Source organism: Marmota marmota, unplaced genomic scaffold (assembly GCF_001458135.2).
Source record: "Marmota marmota marmota unplaced genomic scaffold, marMar, whole genome shotgun sequence".
NCBI lineage: Eukaryota > Metazoa > Chordata > Mammalia > Rodentia > Sciuridae > Marmota > Marmota marmota.
The window spans coordinates 5,457,898-5,481,219 of NW_026000249.1; the positions used below are offsets into that span (position 1 = coordinate 5,457,898).

At 35.7% G+C, this 23,322-nt stretch overlaps 1 protein-coding gene across 2 annotated transcripts; it reads right to left on the bottom strand.

Moving 5' to 3' along the window:
• Window positions 1–6,274: 6,274 nt before the first annotated feature.
• Window positions 6,275–20,418, bottom strand: Cltrn (collectrin, amino acid transport regulator). 2 transcript variants are annotated; one of them, XM_048796281.1, is made up of 3 exons: window positions 19,721–20,418; window positions 15,435–15,478; window positions 7,038–7,173 (listed from the first exon to the last, which is right to left on the bottom strand). In XM_048796281.1, the coding sequence occupies exons 1-3, from the start codon at window positions 19,912–19,914 to the stop codon at window positions 7,076–7,078; spliced, it is 336 nt and encodes a 111-aa protein (XP_048652238.1). In that variant the 5' UTR covers window positions 19,915–20,418; the 3' UTR covers window positions 7,038–7,075. The 2 variants fall into 2 exon arrangements, with proteins under 2 accessions (XP_048652237.1, XP_048652238.1); XM_048796280.1 differs by lacking the exon at window positions 15,435–15,478 and having other exon boundaries at window positions 6,275–7,173; window positions 19,721–19,948.
• Window positions 20,419–23,322: the final 2,904 nt, after the last annotated feature.

Consider the following 23,322-nt stretch of genomic DNA (forward strand, 5'->3'; position numbering starts at 1 on the left):
AGCATGAAGAGGTTTGAGTAAAGGAATAATATAGTTTGATTTTTTGTTTTAACAGGATATATCAGGGGTTTCTTCCCCTTGATTTGTCTCAATACTAGAAGGATGAGGAGACTGTTCTGGATGTAGTTTTACCAGGAGCCTCTGAAATGTGCCCTGCATTACTCACAAGAAAAATATAAAGAGCAAATTACTTCAATGAGATAATTGAACAGGAATTACCAACAAATGCTTATTCACAGTGCTAATATAAACTCTAAAGCAAAAACATAAAATCCTTATTTTTAAATGTTTCAGTTGTGAAATACACTCAAATTACCTAAAAAATTCCAGTTTCTCTCTATGCCACTGCCCATGCATTCTGTGTTTGGTTTGCACCAAGAATCATCCTGGCAATCACCTGCAAAATATTCAGTCATGTATTTCAGACATCCCAATCGGTTCTTGTCCTCCATGGAGTACACACCTGGCATAGCAAAGATAATATGTTCAAGTTACTCTGGAAAGAGGAATTTAGGATAAAGTATTCTTTAAATGGGAATAAGCTAAAGGTTGAATAATAATTAAAACTGAAACAAAAATAAAGCAGTCACTATGAAGTCTCCAATACAAGCTATGAACACTTTCAAATGTGTATGATTCCAGCCAAGATATTGCAATTGGGCTGGGGATGTAGCTCACTTGGTAGAGTGCTTGCCTCACATGCACAAAGCCCTGGGTTCGATCCCCAGCACCACACACACACACACACTCACACACAAACTGATATTGCAATCAACAGCTTAACTTCCATTCTTCTTTTATTAGGTAGAATTAGTAATACTCAACTTATCTACACAAAGGCCATTGTGTGAATTGAATGAAATAAATAACAAAAAGCAGCAAAAATGATTAAATAAGAATGATGGATCAAGTTTTTATAAAATAAAAAAATGATAGTGAAACTGCTCAACTTGAATCCATAAAATAATGAAAAATAATTTATTAAGGGATAATATATTAATATATGGATAAATATTCTTATACACAATGACTAATCTTAGAAGATAACCTTGCCATCTGGAAAGATACAGAGATCAGTCAGAGAGGTGGTAGAAGGGAATACATAGATGAGTATCTATTTGGATTCTCAACACAGAAAAAGAAAGAACTTTGAAACTGAGAAAACTGCCAAGTATACAGATTTCTAGCCCTTCATAACACCTTCAATTCCTCAGCCCCCCATAAAACTCTGATATAATTCTCAAGGAGGTTTCATAAGTGGCATTTTATTTGCTGATCCTTTGGAATGTGCTTGTCAAAGCATTACTTTCTGAAGTCATTATATTACTGATATAAACTTTGGTATTCCTCCATTATAGCTGTATAGATGATAATCTAGCAAGCAAACATAATGTGATGAGAATTTAAAACAAGTCTCAATCTTGGAATGTTAGCAAAGATATTAACAATAACAAACTTCTGCCACTTTTGAGTCAGCAGATTTTAGTCTTATATATATTCATTGAAGTTTTCTTTAGTTCTTAAGAGCAAGTTAGATCATCTAGAATTATCCTAAATGAAAGCCAAAATGTTTATCATATGAATGAACTGTTCCACTGATAGTTTATAGCTCTTTCTTTTCTAGGGACCTTTGAGTCCTTGCTTGTGAGAACTGAAAGTAATGAAGAAATAGAACAGGTGACTGAACTCCACATAGCTGGCAGACAAGTCAGAGACATCAATACCCAATATAAGAGACACTAAGTGTCATTGTCATTAGAGTTTGACCAAATGCAACATTCTACCATATTGACTAGTTAATTTAATGAAACACTTTGTACATCCCTCAGATAATATTCTCAATGATATGAATTGGTTGGGAAGCCAATTTTTCAATAAAATCCAAGTTGTTCAACAACTGTCAGAGTAAAATCAAAATAGTAACCATTTAAAAACATGATCATCATTACCTGATTAGATAAAAGTTAATTCTGGAATAATTACCTTCTCTCTGTCACTCACCCTCTCCAGTTTTTTCTTTGCAACTATACCAGCAGAGTTTTGTAGTGTTTGGGTTTCATTTCTTTGTATTGAAAATTCAGATAGATACTTTATCCACGTTCCCTCACACTATTTTCCTACCAGATTTATATGGTTGGGTCTTTCTAGATGATGGGTTACCTTACTTCTGAGATTCAGCCATCATACATATGAATATGTATTCATATAGTAAAATATTTCATTTAAATTAAATCTTTTCAATATCTATTTTAATAAATAAAATTTGGGGCTGGGGTTGTGGCTCAGTGGTAGAGCGTTTGCCTCACATGTGTGAGGCACTGGGTTCAATTCTCAGCACCACAAATAAATAAACGAATAGAATAAAGGTCCATCAACAACTAAAAAAATTTTATAAATAAATAAAATTTCACAGCACACATTTTTGTTTACTAATTTTGCTCTTTTTTATTATTTCATTCTAGCAACAACCCATTGGGCATATATAACAAGTATTAGGTCCTTTGTAAAGATAGTCTGTTCATATCAAATTTGGGACAAGTGTTTTAACTGATTGCTTTCTCTCCATTTTCATGAAACTCTGCTTTCCTAGAGCCACCCAGTTAGTCAAAAGTGGTGACAGAATTTAGGCAACGCAGGTAATGCTGTGCATAGATTAATTTGCTTCCAGTGGGATCTAGGGAGGCATCCTATCACTAAATATTTGAATATTTCTATGTTCATTAATGTGATGGTTTCATTAAGTACAACAAATAAAGATCATAAAGTGTAATCAATGAAAACCATAGCATTATATCTATTCAGGTCAGGTGTTGCAGCCAAATAGTTTTAAGGGGTTTTTGGATTTGGGAGTTGCAGATAAAGGACTGTGATTATGTTCCTCTGGCACTGGTACTATCCACCACTATGTGAAGCAACCATCCTTTAATATGCAATGATTACTTGCACACTTTTTCTCTCTTACTGCAAAGCTTCTCTGGATAGCAAACAAGCTATTTGTGGCCAACAGAGAGAACATTAACTTTAAGTATTCTTTCTATTGCTTTCGTTGTGCACAAGATGCAATTTTCTTTTTTCTTTCACTACTAAGAACTCAACTACACTTTACACAATGTCACTCAAATAATTTTCACCTGTTTCTTTCTTTCAACTTGTTCTCTGACTTCTTTCAGAATGGTCATAAAAAGGTGAAGGAGGAAAAGGATAATGCCATATTAAAGAATCCAAGAAAGGAGAATGTGTCAAGAGGATGACAAGTTCCCTACACTGTAAAATGCTTCAAAGACATTTAGGAGGATGAGGACCAAAAAGCTGTGACCTTGATAATCACAATTCACAATGACCTTTGAGGGAGAAGTTTCCTCACAGTGTGGAATGGAAGTCAGAGTGTAAAGAGTTGAGCAGCAAGTTGATGGTAGTGAAATCAAATACAGACCTTTTTCTTTCTTTCTTTCTTTCTTTTTTCTTTTTTTTTTTTGTAAATAGGGTCTATGTTGTCCAGGTTGGTCTCAAATCCATGGGCTCAAGTTATCCTCCTGCCTCAAACTCCCAAGTAGCTGGGACTATAGGTGTGTGGCTTTAGACTTATTTTTAATTAACCAGAGTCAATATCCTTTAACAGTTTTCAGACCTTTACCTGCTTATATTTCCTGAATTTAGTATGATATCTTTAGTATGATATCTTTAGTATGAGTGTTGGGAATTCAATAAATTCTTAAGGAAGGGAAAAAGGAAGAGAAAGGGAAGGAAACTAAGAAAGAAGGAAAAAAGACTATTATGTGTTTGCTTGTGTGAATGAAGTAATGATATATGTGAATTTATGAAATGTAAAATGAGAAAATATTATATTTAAGGGGCCTCATAAATTTGAAACAAAATCTGGGAATTTTTGAAACTTTGAGTTTCTTTTTTATTCTTAGCCTGTATTTTCTCCTATTTCTTGTTCCTTATCCAGGAATGATGATAAATGTGCACATTTCACATGATGATATTCACATCTGAATTCTGATCAGTTTTGTATTGTTGGAAATGGAACCTAGGGCCTCACACATGCTAGGCAAGCACTCTACCACTGAGATACTTCACAAGCCCACTACTTTCTTTAATGTTATGGTGTCTTGTATTGGTTAGTTCTTGTGGAAAACATGGATGATGAAACTATACAGAAAGAAAAACAAGTTATATGCCATTTACATTTCTTCTATGAAACAAGTCCAGGTATCACAATCTCAGCTAACTCATTCTATACTGACTTGGTTTTCAGATGTTCTGTCTTTCTACTTTCATCAAACAGATTTTGCTATGGATTTGGAGAGTGAAATGACAGCTGTATTTCCACTTGCTTTACAACAGTACATATCACCTCATAATGTGTTCCATCACGGCCCATTACATGATCATTAAATTAAAAATGAGAAGTGTGGTTGATGATTGACTACTCTCTAATTACTCAGAGTGTTTGTTAAAGGCAGTAGGCAGGAGACATAAGCTCTACTTTGCTGTTTATTGATTATAGAGGTTATAGCACATCTCTACTAGCATAAAAATCCTCCCCAACAAGGATGTTTAGTAAAGCAGACATTTCCCAGTAGAAAAAAAAATCCCCTCTCCACCAGAATAAACAGTGAAGAAATGATCTAATGATTAAAATGGATTCATCCCAAGCCTTCAAAACAAGAAACATACCTGGAATCAGTTTTCCTCAAGCCTTTTCATAATTGAGACATATTTAGATCTTTTTCCTAATAACTCTCCTATGAAATTTTAATACCTTAGATATATTGTTTTTCTGTTTATTTACTGTGACCTTTCAGAGGGCAACAAATACAAGTGTAACATCTCATCACTTTTGCTATATTCCATCCATTAGAAGCAAGTCATAGGTCTGATATGCACTCGGGGGAGGGGATTACATGAAGGTGTGAACACCAGAGATGTCTTCCTCACTTCCTACAGATGTATTTCCTGAGAGAACTCCCCAATAAACCTACTCATCTTCAAATCCATATCTACTGGACTTGAAGATGTAGGCAGAGAGGTGAGATAGAGGGACTTGCTATAGCCTTGACTATGGGTGACAGTGGCAGAATACATAACAAATTTTATTTCCATAATCATTATTAGAATTTAGAATGATTTTGAGGCCTATCCAGAAGCAGAATCAAGTCTATATTCCAAGGAAATGAAATCAGTATTTTGAAGACACATTTGCACTCCCATGTTCATTGCAGCACTATTCACAATAGCCAAGAAATGGAAACAACCTAAGTGTCCATCAACTGACGAACAGAAAGAAATCAATATATATGTATACAATAGAATACTACTCAGCCATAAAAAGAATGGATTCCTGTCATTTGTGACATCATGAATGAAACTAGAGATCATCTATGAAGTGAAATAAGCCAGGTACAGAAAGATAAGTTCCACATGATCTCACTCATATGTAGAATCTAAAAAGCTAATTTCCAGGGCTGGGGTTGTGGCTCAGTGGTAGAGCGCTTGCTTAGCATGTGTGAGGCAGTGGGTTTGATTCTCAGCACCACATAAAAATAAATGAATAAAATAAAGGCCCATTGGGCTGGGGATGTGGCTCAAGTGGTAACGCGCTCGCCTGGCATGCGCAGGGCACTGGGTTCGATCCTCAGCACCACATATAAAAAATAAAATAAAGATGTTGTGTGTCCACCGAAAACTGAAAAATAAATATTAAAAAAATAAAGTCCCATCAACATCTAAAAAAATTTTTTTAAAAAGCCAATCTCCAGGAAGCTGAGCATAGAATGATGATTACCAGAGGCTGAGTATGGGAAAGGAAGGATGAGGAGAGGTTGGTCAAGGGGTACACTAAGTTATAGTTGGATAGGAGTAAGAAGTTCTGGTGTGCTGTTATTGCACATTAAAGTGACTACAGATAATTATAATGTATTTTTCAAAAAGCTAAGAGAAAAGACTTTCAATGTTTTCACCATAAAGAATGATAAGTGTTTGAGAAGATAGCTATTTTGGCCTGATTTAAACATTATGCAATATATACATATATTGAAACATTACATGGTACCACATAAATATGTACAATTTTATGTCTTTATGTATCAATTAAAAGGTAAACTTAAATCAAAATAAAGTTTTAAAGCTAAAGGTGTCCTCAAACAAGGACACAGAGAACAAAAATAAATCATTTCTAAGGTTGAAGATCACATTAAACAGAACTCATAAAAATTAAGACTGTGATCCACAGTGTGAAAATAAATCACAGACCACAGTCACACAATCATAAAGAGGTGATTAGTGCTTTATTAAATTAGCATAGACTGAATTTTTACATATTGTAGAAATAGTCAACAAATAAAACTCTTCTATTAGAGACTGATACTCAGAAACTAGATAAGCAATATATCCTGTTGGTATAACAGGAAAATTTCCATCCTGTGAATCAATATTCCCATTTTTATCCATTCTGTTTATAATAATTGCTTTTTACTTTTGCTTAGTCATATACAGAGTGTTATAAACAATATTAAAAAAGGATCCATTTTCAGTGATTGATATACCATGTTACAGGTATTATCCAGTGTAAAATTAATTTTCCTCAGGTCTTTGAAGTGTGAAATATATATATATATATATATATATATATATATACACACACACACACACACACACACACACACACACATATATATATATATATATATATATATATATATATATATATATACACACATACATATATGTATTTCTGACTTCTAGAAATTCTTAAATCAATAACTACAATACCAAATGACTACACCTACACACTGTATTGTCAGAAAAATATTTTGAGTAGTTGCCACCTATGATTTCAGTAGTCTTCATGGGTAAAATTGATTACCTTTCACTTTCAAATACATTCAAAATTTCTTACAAAAGAATAATGGCAAAATAAAAATATATAATCTGCCCTTGATATTTTAAGATGCTTAGCAGTCACAAAGAAACAAGTGTTAAGTTTCTTGAGGAAGCAGAACAGCAACCCTTCAGAGAGGGGTGAGCCGTTCATCCTCTGTCACAAAAACATCATTAATGTGCCCTCCCTTCAAGTCCAGGGGATCGCAGGGGATGCCATTTTCAATTGTGATGGTGTTTTCACATTTCTCTTCTGCATCATCCACTTCAGATGGTCCTTTGTTCTTCCTAAAAGCATATAAAAAGAATCAGTGGAATCTAGAAGGAGAAAATATGGCTGAGTATGGTCTTTGGTACAAATATGGAGGAGAGAATGGGGCACAGGAGCCTTTAAAAGATGAAATGATCAATATTATATATTTTCAAATAATTTTGAAGACCATAAAGAGCTGGTGAGGTGAAAAGACACTATGTAGATAAGACTTTGTATGGATAATATATACATATTTATAGGAAAAAGTAGCCTTATTTAGAAAACTAAAATAAATGTATACAAATACCTATATAAATGAATATATATATGAATAAATATAGTGCATGCATATAAATATATACATGTATATTCACAAAAACTGCATGAAGAAATGTGAGGAAAATGTATGGTACATTGGCAAGTCGAAAAATTGACCTCTACGAGAACTTAGTAAAAAATGAATTTAAAAAATCAATAAATTGTTCTCATAGGATTTGACAAATTAATGGTTTGCAAATGTTGACGGAAAATCAAATTGAAATACCGTATTGGAAATAAAGTTCACATTATTTTGTAGAAAGTAATTGTTGTAAATTGCAGATATCATTGGTTGTCTCTACTAATCACAAAGTAGCTGTCTTAATTTGTAAGTCAGGATTTTTGGACCCAGAACATTCTCCTAATTACATTATAACTCACAGCTGAAAGTCCAAATCATTCCAAAAACTTCTACATGACAGGATAAACTTTTTAGTTTCTCATACTCTGAGTCTTTGTAGACCCTGCTACCCCAACCTAAGTGGTAACCAGATCCTTCATGTTTCCTTGGAGTATGGAAAGCTATGGCCTCAAATTCAAAAGTTTTTCCTGTCTCTTATGAAAGACTAACAAACTGAGCCAATTATGTTTGATATTATGGGGCAAGGGAAAGATGAGAGGTTGGTGCCTATAGGCAACCAGAGGGAGAGGGGTTTCCCTGAGGGCTCATCACAGGTTGGATTTTGGGACACTACTCTGTGGTGGCATCCTGGAGGCATGATGTTAGGCATGAGATTCTCAGACTTGCCAAAGGTTCTCTTGTACCAAGAATCTATGGACCTCCAAAGAGGCAGATCTGAAATGATCCTTCATCTAGAATGTTGTACATTCCTGTGGTGATCAGAGTGGACTCCCACTACTGTGGGACCTTGATGAGTCTCTGACAGGTGAAGAGGTAGTGAAGATGAACTGATGATGACTCAGATGGAAGTTCCTGTTAGTCATACTTGAGAAAGCATTTTAATTTGCTTTTTTTTTTTTTTTGTACTAGGAATTGAACCCAGGGGCACTTAGCCACTGAGCCACATTCCCAGCCCCATTTTTTGTATTTTATTAGAGACAAGATCTCACTGAGTTGCTCAGGGCCTCGCTAAGTTGCTGAGGCTGCCTTTGAACTTGTGATTCTCCTGCCTCACCCTCCCGAGTCGCTGGGATTAAGGGCATGCACCACTGCACCTGGCTCTTATTTGCTTTAAAGAATACAATGGAGGAGTTTAAGCCTGTAATCCCAGCAACTCAGGAGGCTGAAGCAGGAGGATCCCAAGTGCAATGCCAACTTGGGCAATTTAGTGAGACCCTGTCTCAAAATAAAATTTAAAAGCAGGGCTGCGAGTATATCTCAGTGGTAGAGTACTTGCCTAGCATGTGCTAGGCCCTGGTTTAATTACCACCAAAAAGAAAATAGTAGAGAAAAGAGAAAGTTTCTCTCTCTCTCTTTCTCTTTGGTGGGAGCTGGTTGAATTTGTCTTTATTAACAAACGGGATATCTAAGGCCACTACATTGAGGAAGGGCAAGGGAAGGAGAAGGGCTACTTGCGGCTCACACTATATACAGATGCAAGCAAGGGGGCATGAAGGGTGAGAGCTTCATGCTCCCTCCCTCCACCAGGGAAGGGGAGAGGCTAGAAGAGATGGGGGCTAGGAAGCGGGGAATGTTTTGGCTGGCAGGGTCCCCACTCCATTCCCTGGAGCTTGGGGGGAATCATTAAAGTGCTGAGAAAGCTCTTCTTTACAGAAGAATGCCAAATAATATAGAAAGGGTAATAGGAATAGAAAACCACAACTGCAGTAATAATTGATTCCAATGGAGCTCATCAATAGATACTAGTAAGAGATTATTGGGGAACAGGATATTCACATGGTCTCAAAATATCAGCTCCACAAATAATGTATTAATTACAAAAAAGACACTTCTATTTTGCCAAAGAGGAAATCTGATGAACTCCACCAACAATTAGACAAACTGACAAGTGCCTTCAGATATGATAAAGATGATTCCAGATACATGTTTTTTTTTTTTTTTTTGTATTCATGCACCACCCATTCTCGATTTTTTTCTTTTTTTGGTCCTGGGACTTGAAACCAGGGGCACGTTACCACTGAGCTACATCCTCAGTCCTTTTTGTTTTCAAATTTTTGTTTATTTTATTTTTGTTGTTGTTTTGAGACATGGTCTCACTATATTGCTTAGTGCCTCACTAAATTGGTGAATCTGATCTCAAACTTGTGATCCACCTGCCTGAGTCTCCCAAGTCACTAGTATCATTAGAAGCATGCACCACCATACCCAACTCCGTTCTCAATTTTTGACCTGAATTTCATAATGAGGAACTCAAAAGAAAAATCCAAATTTAAAACAATTGACCTGGACTCAACCCAGCATAGGAACTCAACTCAGTGAATAATGGATCAATGGATGTAGATCAATAGCTGGTTGGCTATAACAAATTAGTGGATGGATGGATAGATGATAGATGGGTGGTCAGACAAATGAATGGATGGATTTTGCATGGACTAACGCTTCAGGCAAAGTTACTCAAACATTAGTCCAACGTAGATCTTGAATGGGATCCACCACACACACATACACACATAGACAAATAAGTAAAAAAGGGAGGAAGGGAGAGAGGAAGGGAAGGGAAAAAAACAGAGGAAGGAAGGGCATATGAAATTTTTTGTCTCATATTTTTAATGGGTGGCAGAAAATATGCATTTTCCTACATTAGATTAGGAATTAGAGTGGGTTTTACCAGAATTCACTGATGATTTGCTAAATTATTTCAAATAGTTGAAGTTCATAAAGGAAAGTAGCATTCCAATGTCATCATTTGAAAGTATTTAGCCATTATGTATTCCACCATCAAATGCTACAAGTGACACTATAGACAATCACTAAATTGGAATCATTGGATATTAAACATTAATTTGTAAAACCTTTGGGTCAATGCTGGTTAGAAGATGAGGTTGATAGGAAAGGTAGCAGAATACAACAGTTACCAATAGGGCATTATGTAAAAATGTGGATGTGTAACCGATGTGATTCTGCAATCTGTATTTGGGGTAAAATTGGGAGTTCATAACCAACTTGAATATAATGTATGAAATATGATATGTCAAGAGCTTTGTAATGTTTTTTTTATTTATTATTTTTTTATTGGTTGTTCAAAACATTATAAAGCTCTTGACATATCATATTTCATACATTAGATTCAAGTTGGTTATGAACTCCCAATTTTACCCCAAATACAGATTGCAGAATCACATCGGTTACACATCCACATTTTTACATAATGCCCTATTAGTAACTGTTGTATTCTGCTACCTTTACTATCCTCTACTATCCCCCCTCCCTCCACTCCCATCTTCTCTCACTACCCCATCCACTGTAATTCATTTCTCTCCTTGTTTATTTTCCCATTCCCCTCACAACCTCTTATATGTAATTTTGTATAACAATGAGGGTCTCCCTCCATTACCATGCAATTTCCCTTTCTCTCCCTTTCCATCCCACCTCATGTATCTGTTTAATTTTAATCTTTTCTTCCTGCTCTTCCTCCCTGCTCTGTTCTTAGTTGCTCTCATTATATCAAAGAAGACATTTGGTATTTGTTTTTTAGGGATTGGCTAGCTTCACTAAGCATGATCTGCTCTAGTGCCATCCATTTCCCTGCAAATTCTATGATTTTGTCATTTTTTAGTGCTGCGTAGTACTCCATGGTGTATAAATGCCACATTTTTTTTATCCATTCATCTATTGAAGGGCATCTGGGTTGGTTCCACAGTCTAGCAATTGTGAATTGTGCTGCTATGAACATCGATGTAGCAGTATCCCTGTAGTACGAAGAGCTTTGTAATGTTTTGAACAACCAATAAAAAAAGAAATAATAAAAAAAGAAAATAGACAAATAAAAAAAAAAAAGGAGATGAGGTTGCAGTCCCAGAAACCTAGGAATAAATAGGCTGCTGTGTTTTCCCATATTCCAGATGAAGATACTTCACTAGCCATTCTAAACACTAGCAATCGATGATCACCACAGGTTAGGGTACACTAGATTTCAGTATGATGAGAGGGTCCTTCAGCCAAGTTAAATCACTCACTGAAAAACTAGAACATTTAGCCCCTCCTCCTGTGGACAGGAGTATTAGCCCTTTCCAGATTCCCCAGAAAGTGAAAGCAATTGACATTCTATAGTCATCAGTCACATCACTTCCATTTATAGTATCCAACATCGCTTAACTATGTTTTGAACGCCTACCTGTGGATGAGACACAAGTCTCCTAAAGGAAAGAACCTGATGAAAGAAAAAAGACTTCAAATTCACTCATCCTCCTTCTCCTCATTTTTAATGCTTTATAAAAGAGTGATTTTAGAGAAATTAAATACTAGTAAGAAATGTACATTCATAAATTGTAATGAAAAATGCCTAGTTCACAGAAAGTGTCTCCAAATCTCTCCTCATTGCGGTTAGAGTGAATGATAATTTTCTATAACAATGGATTTTAAATAGTCAAATTTTATCCTGAATTTTCTGTTCTGAAATCTGTATTACAAAAATCTTAGCGGATGTAGCATTCTGAAGTAAGTGGCAATGCAATGGTAGTCTTAGAAATAATGAACGGCCAGTGTCTATTTGCCAATTTTAAAAATAAAAGATGTTTTTATAGAATTAGAAGACAAATGGCAGAGAGCTGAACATGTGCAGGTCAAAGTAAGGAATATTGCCTCCTCCTCCTCAGCCAGGAAGGAAAAATAATCCATCAGGCATCACAGTGAATAGGAAAGAAAGAAAAGGAAGAAGCAAAGAGATGAAGAGACATTTCTTTTTTCTTAGAAAAAGGATAATTTCCCAACAAAAAGCTTCTGAGAGAAATTGCTGAGGAAATTTGTCCAATTGAGCTGTGTCAGTGGCAAATTAGGTACTTATTGGTTTTTGCGACCTTAGATCAGTTGTTCAGAGTCTTGGCATTGCAGGGCTTCACAAACTGCAATGTCAGTAACTTGCTAGCTGGTAGACATGATAAGCAGCTCAAAGGTTATCTAACAGTAATATAGCACTTTGTCACATTTCATAGTGCGCACTGTAATAAACTGATTCACTGCCTGTGCAGTGATACTGAGAATAATAAAACTTAACTGTCTTTCTGGATCATTCTGATTTGATATTCTGCTAAAAAAAAAATGTGAGTTCTTTTTCCTGCAAAATAAAATTGAGTGTTAATGACTTTCACTGTTCCTGCAATGTCAGGTGGTTCAAGAAGAGAATGAAAAAAAAAAATTACTAAACTACCTCTTAGCACCCTTGAGAGTGGATGTCTCTGATAAATCCAGAAAGAAAAGAATCGAAGGAGGAGACAAAAGAAGTCTCAGGTAGCCCTTAGGGCTCCGGTGGGGGTGGGGGGGGGGTTGAAGAACAGGGTTTGCTCTGTTCTGAAATAAAGTAGTGATGACTAAAAGCAGAAAAAGTATTTTTGTATCACTTTAAATAAAACACAGCTGAAGAGCTGAGGTTCAAGAATAACCAGAAAAGCAATACAGGACAGACAAATATGTCTGAAAATTTTCATACAGGACAGAATTATTGGGGAATTGGGATTGTCCTCATAATCAGGCTTGGAGGAAATATCAATATTACTAGAATGATTTGAGTGGGTATTGCAGCCCAATAAGATTGACAGGCTTTGGGAATCAAGCCTACGTGGTTTTAAATCCTGGTACCACAATATTCTAACTATGTGACTGTAGGCAAGTTCTTTTACATTTGCCATGCAATAGCAATAATAATGATAATAATAAGTATCTATTATGTGGCAGAAATCAGACTACGTAGCTGCTTTGTATGTATCCGTTCATTTAAATCTCACAGCAACATTATGAAGATTTTTTTATTATCCCTGTTTTCCTGATGGAGAAACTGAATTTCAAATATGTACAGCAACTTGTCTTTCAATATGGAACAAGAATACTGAAAAGAGCTGATATAGAATTCTATTTTAGTCTTCGCAAGTTCCCCTAAAAACACACTTACATTGGTTTCCTATTAGTTGTGTATATTTAAACACAGCAAAGGAAAACAATTAGCTCTGACATTTCTCATTTTATTTATACTTCTTTTAAAATATGATTTATTCATTTAATTATAACTTCATAAGAATGTGAAGTTCCCTTATATGAAAGTGTTGACTGAGCCCCATCTCCCTGAGTGAAAAGTAAGATCTGTGGAAATCCACATGCACTTCTATTTACTGCTGATTTTACAGGAAAGAAGTAAAACTAGAAACAAACCAAACAAATTTACTAATGACTTTGTTCAGCTGTGAGCATTAGCTAGGATTCTGTGTCCTAAGTCCTTGACCTGGCTTTGATACCAACTGCAAGATTATAATCTCTCTGTAGGCAAGAACCATCCATGTTATCAATGTTTGTTTCTTTCATGATATAAACTATAGCTCATATCACAGAATAGATGGTCAATAAAAAAATAATTTTTTTGGTGGTGCTGGGGTTTGAACCCAGGGCCTTGTGCATGTGAGGCAAGCACTCTACCAAAAAAATTAAAAAAAAAAAATATATATATATATATATTTACCTCTCTGGGCTTGGGTTTCTGGAGGGCTGAATTTAGGTAATTGGCAAGGTCTCTTTCTAAGACCCAGTTGTAACATTAAATCCAGCTAAGATGTAACATTATTAACATTATAATAGTCTATTTATATACTGGATTTGTAAATCAACTCCCCTATGTACATGTAAGTCTAAAAGTGTGCTGTGTTTATGATTCTGTGACATTCCATAAAGTGGCAAGTTAAATTATCACTTCATATAACTGTTTTTTATGGTAACTTACATTGATATAGCACTTTCCAGTATATAAAGAATTTATGGGTCTTCTCTGATTTTGTCCTCTCATCATTACTTAACAATCTGAGAAAATATTATTAACATTTTCAATTCGTGATCTGCTCAATGTCACTCAGCTAATAAATGCCAGTGCCTGAGACTGAAACCCAAAACCAAGAGTCTTGGTCAAATGCTCTTCTTATTAAAACATACATCACACCATCAACTCTGTCACCATCATCACAGTCACCTTCATCATCATCACCACCATCACCATCACTGTCATTATAAAGCTGACCAGACAACTAAGATGTCTACTTCTGGGCTAAAGCGAGACACAGACCTAGCATTGACACCATTGCAAAGTATATACTGTTGATACTTGCTGCCTTCCCACCTATATAGCTCCTTAATTGTTGTCCAAGAGTAAAAAGAAAAAAATCTTTTCTCACAAACTTCTATTTTCAATTAGATGTTACTAGAGAAGCAACCTCCTCAAGTTGTTTCAAAAGAGGTGACAATTGTAATGGTGTGCTGGAGCTGGCAAGTATAGGACAGCAAGGGCTGCCTGCTAAATATTCAGAATGTTTTGGCCTTGATAGGAAATTGGAAAATGCTACAAATAAACATAGATTCCTGAGAGAGCTTGTTAACCAGTTCATCACTACTCTAATGACCAGTATACCTCATGGATCATTTGCATTTTTAGACATGTATTTATTTTTTATGGTATTTGCATCAAAACAGACACATAGACCGATGGAACAGACTAGCAAGCACAAAAATAAAACCACACATTTATGGTCAACTGATGTTCAACAAAGGTGCTAAGGACACACAATGGGGAAAGAACAGGGTCTTGAATAAACAATGTTGGGAAAATTGGCTATCCAAATGCAAAATAATTAAATTGGGCTATAATTGCACACCAAATACAAAAACCATCTCAAAATGGGTTAAAGTCTTAAATGTAAAAGTATTAGAAACTATTAGAAAGAAAACTATTGTAAAACTATTAGAAGAAAACTTAAGGAGAAATCTCTATGACAATTGTCTGGGCAATGAATTTTTTAATATGACCCCAAAAGTACAGGTAATAAAAGCAAAAATAGACAAATGAGATTATGTCAAACTACAAACCTTTTGCACAGCAAAGGAAGCAATCAACAGAGTGAAGAAACAACCTGTGGACTTGAAGAAAAGATTTGTAAACAATATATCTCTTAGAGGGCTAATATCCAAAATATATAAGGAACTCAACAGCAAGAAAACAAATAATTTAAAATGGATAAAGAAACTGAATAGATAATTTCCAAAAGAAGACATACAAAGGCCAACAGTTATATGAAAAAAGTGCTCAGCCAGGTGTGGTGGCACACGCTTGCAATCCCAATGACTACAGAGGCTGAGGCAGGAGGATTACAAGTTCAAGGCCAGCCTCAGCAATTTAGTGAGCTCCTAAGCAACTTAGTAAGACCCTGTCTCAAAATAAAAAAATAAAAAGGTCTGGGGAAGTATTTAGTGGTAAAGTGCCTCTGGGTTCAATCCTAGTACCCCCCCCCAACAAATGTTTGACATCACTAATCATCAGAGTAATGCAAATATAAAATGACAATGAGATATCACCTCACATATTATGGTGGCTATTTACCAAAAAGAGGAAAGATAGCAAGTGTTGGCCAAGATATGGAAAAAAGGGATCACTGTACATTGTTGGTAGGAATGTAAATTAGTACAGTCATTATGGAAAAAAGTATGGGTCTTCCTGAAAAAATTAAAAACAGAACTACCATATGATCCAGCAATTCCACTTCTGGTATATATTCTGAGGAAATGAAATCAGTATGCTGAAGGAATGTCCACACTCCCATGTTCATTGCAGCATTATTCACAATCGCCAAAATATGCAATCAGTGGGTGAATGGATGAAGACAATGTGATACACACACACACACACACACACACAATGGAATACTATTCAGCCTGTATAAAAGAAAGCCATGTCCTTTGTAATGTGTATGAACTTAGGGGAAGTTATATTAAATGAAATAAGCCAGGCACAGAAAGATAAATGCCACATAATCTCACATACATGAGAATCTAAAGAAAGTCCAACTTATAGATGCAGAGAGTAGAATGATAGTTGCCAGGGGCTGGAGGGTTAGGGATGGGGGGATGGGGCGATGTTGGTCAAAGGGTATAAAGTTTCAGATAGATAAAATGAATAAGTCTGGGAGATCTATTGTATAGCATGGTGACTATAGTTAACAATAATCTATTGTATACTTAACAAAATTGCCAAGACAGTAGATATTAAAAGTTCTCATCACAAAACATGATAAGTATGTGAGGTAATGGATACATTAATTAGCTTGATTTAACCATTTCATAATACATCAAAACATTATCCTGTATACCATAAATATATACAATTTTATTTCTCAACTATACTTTAGTAAAATGCTTGTTTGCTAACTAATAAAATTCTAGGCACTGTTTCAGTGAACTGGAAAATTTTCTATAGTATGATGGCAATATCTATGTGGGAAAAGAATCCTTTCCTAGAGCCCCTTAATCACAGCACTGGGTTAAGCTGATCCTGAATAATAATAATAATTGCTACTTATTTAACTATTTAATTATTTAATACTTGATACTATATCCTGGGTAGTTTATACACATTTATATAGTTCAATCCTCATGAAAGCCCTGTGAGATATTATATCCATATTACAGATGGAAAAACTGAGACTTACAAAAATTAGGCAACTTGATCAAGATCATACATGTAAACGACACAGATGGTATTTGAGTATACCTGGTTTGGACTGCAGTCCAAACTTTCTACCCAGTTGTTCTGAATAATCAATATAATACTGTTACTGATGAAACCAGCAGAATTGTTATAGCTTTGCTTGAGACATTTCCTCAATGATAAGTTTAAATATGCATACATCTTAGATGACTCTGGTACACTTCTCCATAGAAGAAGAACAGTGACTTAGATAACCCTGTGGTCCCTCCAGGTCTTCTAAGTTTAAGATTTGGACCATACAAACTATGTTCATTATTTTCTAATGTATAGATTGGATTGTTAAACATTTCTTTAGATGTCTTCCTCAAAGACTAAGGGCTTGGGGTTGGGGATGTGGCTCAAGCGGTAGCGCGCTTGCCTGGCATGCATGGGGCACTGGGTTCCATGATTAAAGAAAAAAAAATTTTTTTTTGGTACCAAGGATTGATCCCAGGGTGACTTAACCACTAAGTCACATCCCCAGCCCTACAATGGGTTTTTAATCACAACTATCAGGGCTATCTCCACTTCAAATTGTACCCTCTCCTCATCTCTTAAGCAATATTTTACCCAGGGAAACCTACCACAGATTGTGTCAAACCTAAAACACAACAAACAATTTATCTCCAGGAGGTTGTCATAATTGCCCTGACTATAGTTGCTAATTATTGATGCTCTCCAGGTTTACACAAGAGATTGTCCATCTGTTTTCCTAGTTTGAACATGAAATGAATTTATGAAGGCAAGATTGTAACAACAGCCTCACTTCTCCCAGGCAACAAATTATGATGCTACATACCCAATTATCATATTACTGTAGAATCTGCTCAGAAGAAGATAACTGATCCCATCACAAACTAGCTGAAAGACTAGAAAATGACAAGATGATAAAATAATAGTGATAGCTAACATTTATTGAGTACCCACTGTGTGCCAGATACCACTCTAAGCACTCTGCTGTATTAATTCTTTTATCCTATCAAGTTAATTATTTCCAGTACACTTTGCTGTTGCTCTACAAAAGTTATCTATGGACAGAGAGTAAAGATAAATTTAACAGATTGGCTCTAGCAACACAAACCACATTCTCCCAAATTCAGTTTCCCTGACTCATTGTTTGTGTTTCCTGGTATTGTACAGTTAATGGGTTATATACAAGGGCAGAATCTGAGAGATAAATACTTTAAATCTAAGCAGTCTAACTCCAGAATCCATTCTTCTAACTCCTACCTTATAGGAGGTGCTAGTGAGAAAATTGGGAACCAAGGAGATGAAGCAAATTCACTTAGGTTTCCAACCATAGCATTTCATAATTAACGCAAAATTTAAAAATGTTAAACATAGTTTTCAAACATTATTTGAAACATTATTTGAAATGTTACTAAGTAACATTTCAAAAAAATGTTACTTAGTATTCTAAAAACAAAAACCAAATAAATACCTTGTAACAAGCCTTTTTGCATTACATATCATGTCAAAATCATTAAGAAAAGCAAGCAAGTGCAACTTGATTCTAATATTTGCATTTAATTTGAGGTATAGACATATGCCACATTTATTCCATAACATTTCACTTATTGTTTGTGGAAAATTATAATATGTAAGATTGAAAATGCGTACTCTCTGTTAGTAGCCAGGATAAAACATATGGAAAGTAGTAAACGTTTAGAGAAGCATCTAGACGAAACATTTGTCCAAACACATCCCTCATGTCCCCTTTTGAAAGTCATGTTCCTGTGATCCCCACTTACTAGAATTCCTCTTCCTTAGTATCAGAAAGGAAGGTTTAGAAGTATTAAAGTTTCAGTGAAGAATCGAGGAATCTCCCATCTTTCCCCCCGGATTAGAGATACTTACAAAATCATTTTCTCCTTTCATCATGCTGGGAAATCCTGCCTACTTTCCTTCCTACTGCCTCAGTACCTCTCCTGCTGGAATGAAATTCCCTCTTGAAGCAATATCAGTAATTTAGACATCAAGGTTTCTGAGTGCCCTAGAATCCAGAATGAACTCAAGAAGTAGGACCCTGTATATAGGTTGTTAAATTGAAAGCTCTAAACTAATTAGAAAAACTTATATATATATATTCATTGAAACGAATCCTTTTCAGAAATTCTAATTTAGTGAGTCTGAGATAGGGCCAAGGAATCTACATTTCAAACAAGTGTTCTGGGTGATTCTGACATAGGGAGTTGATTCAAAGACCATGAGAAACATAGTTCTATATATCATAGAGGGTGGCCTGTAGGCCCTGGGCCCAGAAGAGGCAAGCCATGGTAGGGAGACATTCAAAGAATTGTGGAACTATTGGTATCTGGATGTGGATGACTACCAAAGATTAACTCCATCTACTTGAACTCTGCTTCATTCCATGTATCCAGCTTAGAAAATCACAACACAGATAAGAAATACTCATATGGTATAGAATAGAAAGAAAGTAAGTAATGGAAGGAGCTTCATTAAGCAAAGGACACTGAACTCTTAACAAAAAAGCTGAAAGAATAAGTGATATTTTAAAAATCACCATTTTTCAACTTTAAGGTATTACCTTCAGCCAGAGGAAAATCTAATTTTTCTAAGTCATGAGAAAATAAGCAAATACTTCTTAACTCATTCCCATTAAATAGCTTACCTTCTTCGTTGCCGGATCCCTGATAAGACCAGTAGCGTAATTGCAACTATGACGATACAAAATATCACACCAAAAATAATAATCCAGATGGGAACAGGTGGGTCCATGGGTGGTGCAATAGTAGAAGGAATTTTTAAAAATTCCAGAGTCTGGTCATTCAAAAAGAAGACATTGTTGATCCGGTTCCTATTCATTCTAAAATTCAATCATAATCAAAAACAAGCAAAAAATAAGACAATAAAAAGCACTAGAAACAAAGTATAAATATCTCTATAAACAAAGCATTCTCCTAGCAGGAGACTTCAGGTTGACTAGAAATTTTGCTAAGGACAATCGTGTTGAGGTTTCATTTAGTAATTTGTAGTGCTGGTTGCCAGAGATGCCCATCTATTACACTGCTGACCTGCATTATTGTGAATGTCCTAGAAGTAACTCAAAGTCCTGAGCTTTAAATCAATCTGCCCACCATGTTTTATTTCCTGAGAAATAGCTTCTAGATTACAATAACAGAACTCTACTTAAGGTGCTTACATAAATACCAACAATCCCATGAGGTAAAACTGTATGTAAAAGGTGAGTGAGAAGAATGGGAAGAAAACCAGGAACAGAAAAAACACGAACCAAGAGTGTCTTCAGATTCATCAACTTGATTTCTTTCCATTAACTCAACAAACATTTGCCAAAAACTTACTAAGTATTAGATAACTGTGTTAGGTGCTGGAGATACAATATGAAATAAAAATGCTCAGGAGCTTACACTCTTGAAGGGTAGCAAATTAGTATATCCACACCAATAGTGCAGTGCTAAATGTTCTGTGAAAGAGGCAAATATGGGCACAGTGGGAGCACAGGAGAGGACCAAGTATGTTATAGTGAATGAGCTGTGCTTTGAGGGACAAGCAGGAATTCTTTAGACCAAAGTATGCAGTAAGCACAGTAATAGAATCATGGTAAAGTACTTCAGTAAACTGCAAGTGGTTCCATATGACTAAAGGCAATGGTGGTTCAGGAAACCAAAAACCTAGAAAAATCTAAAGGTAAATGTGTTACTTTTCCCTTTATTTCCTTGTATTTTTGGTGGTAACAATAGTTAGAAAGGCGTTGGTAGCAAAGACTTATTTAAATGAAAACAAATAAGTGAATTTCTAATTGGAATTACAAACTAGGTGAAACAATTCCTTGGAGATATGTTATGGTCTTTACTGAATTCACACTATACAAATAGACTTCATCTACCTTTACAGCAGCCTGGAAAATAGAAAAATAATATGAACCTTATGTGACTTAAAGTTTCCTAGTAGCTTCACCAAAAAAGTAAAAAGAAACAGGTAAATTTAATTTTAATAATGTATTTTTGTCTAATATATCCAAGAAAATATAATTTCAAAAATACAATTCAATATAATCAATATTGAATTGTATTATATTTTGTTCTATACTGCCTTAGAAATTTGGTATTTTACACTTAGCAAGCATCTCATTTTGGACTAGCTATAGTTCAAGTGTTTGATAGGTATACCTGGCTGGCAGTTCCAATACTGGACAGCCTAGGTCTAGAGCCTGATAGTAAGTAATGACTTGAGAAATGCCACAGACCAGCACTAGCCCATCAGAGAAAGCCTTCTTTAGCAAATTAAGAAGAAAAAAATCTATAATGAGATCTGGGGTGTTGATCAGCGGTTGAATACCACTTAGTATGTGTGAAGCCCTAGGTTCAGTCCCCAGCAACACACACACACACACACACACACACACACACACACACACCCTATATTGAGGCAATCAGGTAATCTATAGCAAGGGATAATTTAAATGTTTTTATCAAACCACAAAATGGTTTCCTTTTCATAATTAAATATTGATAATTTGGGACCACAAACCTTTCCACAAAATAATGAACCCCACTACTAACATCTAACTCAGAGAATAATGAAAAGTTTTTCTGCACACTGATTCTACCTACCCGGTTGGTCAACCCTTTGCTGCACTCCAGGCTGGAAATGTATTCTATCACCTCTCAGGCTGAATAAAAGTTCTGGCTCATACACAGATTAAATCTCCTCCACTACAGGTGTCCCCAATTGGCATCAGTCACCATGGATATCTCCAACTAGGACCAGAGTTGAATTTGGCCAGATCCTCACAAAAGAGCAACAGCACACATCTTAGAATGGCTGCCTCTTTCCTTGCATCATTCTACAGGTATAAATAGTATAGATTTAAAACCACTGTAGGTATGAAAGAATATGCCTAGGTCAAGTCTTCACTCTTTTTAAACTTTCTAGCATAGTGTTATGGGTTAGATATTAGGTATCCCCCGAAAGCTCATGTGTGAGACTAAGCAAGAATATTCATAGGTGAAATGATTGGATCATGAGAGCTGATCAGTTGATTGATTAATTCACCCAATCAGTGAATTAATCCCCTGATAGGGATTAACCAAGTGGTAACTGAAGGCAGGTAGGGTGTGCTGGAGAAGGTGGGCACTGGGGACGTGCCTTTGGAGTATATATTTTATATCTGGCAAGTGGAGTCTCTCTCTCTGCTTCCTGATCATCATGTGAGCTGCTTCTCTCTGCCATATTCTTCCCCTGTGATGTCCCACCTCACCTCCAGCCCCGAGGAATGGAGCCAGCTACCTATGGACTGAGACCTCTGAAACCTTGAGCCTCCAAATAAACTTTTTCTCCTCTAAAATTGTTCTTGTCAGGCCTTTTTGTCAGAGCAATGAAAAAGCTGACCAAAACACTAAAAAGCTTTAGCAAATCAATAAATCTCTTTGATCCCCAGTTTCTTCATTTCTAAAACAAGGAAAATGAGCCTATGTTCAAAAATTATTGGCATTAAAATTAAATGCCACAGATGCATAAGACATGACTTATGAACCAGAAAATGTTATGTAAATATGAGGTAGAACTATTTTGCCCAGCCACATAGATTCTTCGGCCCTGAAATTCCTACTCTCTAGGTACCATCTCCTTTCCCCTCCCCCACTCTATTCTTCCTTCTTAGCACTGTTTCTTTTATTTTTATTCCAGTCTGGCATACCCTACTCATTCCTAACATAAATTCTCATTTTATTGACCATCCCACATCCTAAATAGCTTCTCTTGCTAAGGCCTTTGAAACAGACATTTAGTTGAGAACACTTATCATCTTCCCCTACCTTTACCCCAAACAATCTTCCTCCTCACATCAACTGAAGCCTAGTTTAACTACAGTGCTGTCATTTTCCCTGAAGCCCTCTCAGATCACAAGACTTGAACAAAATCTCTTTTACCATGAAATTTGATAGTGCTAGTTATTACTCCCTAAGGGGTGGGTTTTAATTGTATTCTTTTTTAATATTCACTTTTTAGTTTTTGGTGGACACAATATCTTTATTTTATTTATATGTGGTGCTGGGAATTGAACCCATTGCCTCACACATGCTAGGCAAGCACTCTATCACTGAGCCACAACCCCACCCCTTAATTGTATTCTTAGTGGCAAAAATAATTTAGTTCAAAGACCCTTATTAGAACAGATTCAAACATTTCCTGTTGCTATAGATCCTCAGTGCTTTTGCTTCAGCAAGAAAAATAGACATTTATTCACAAAAA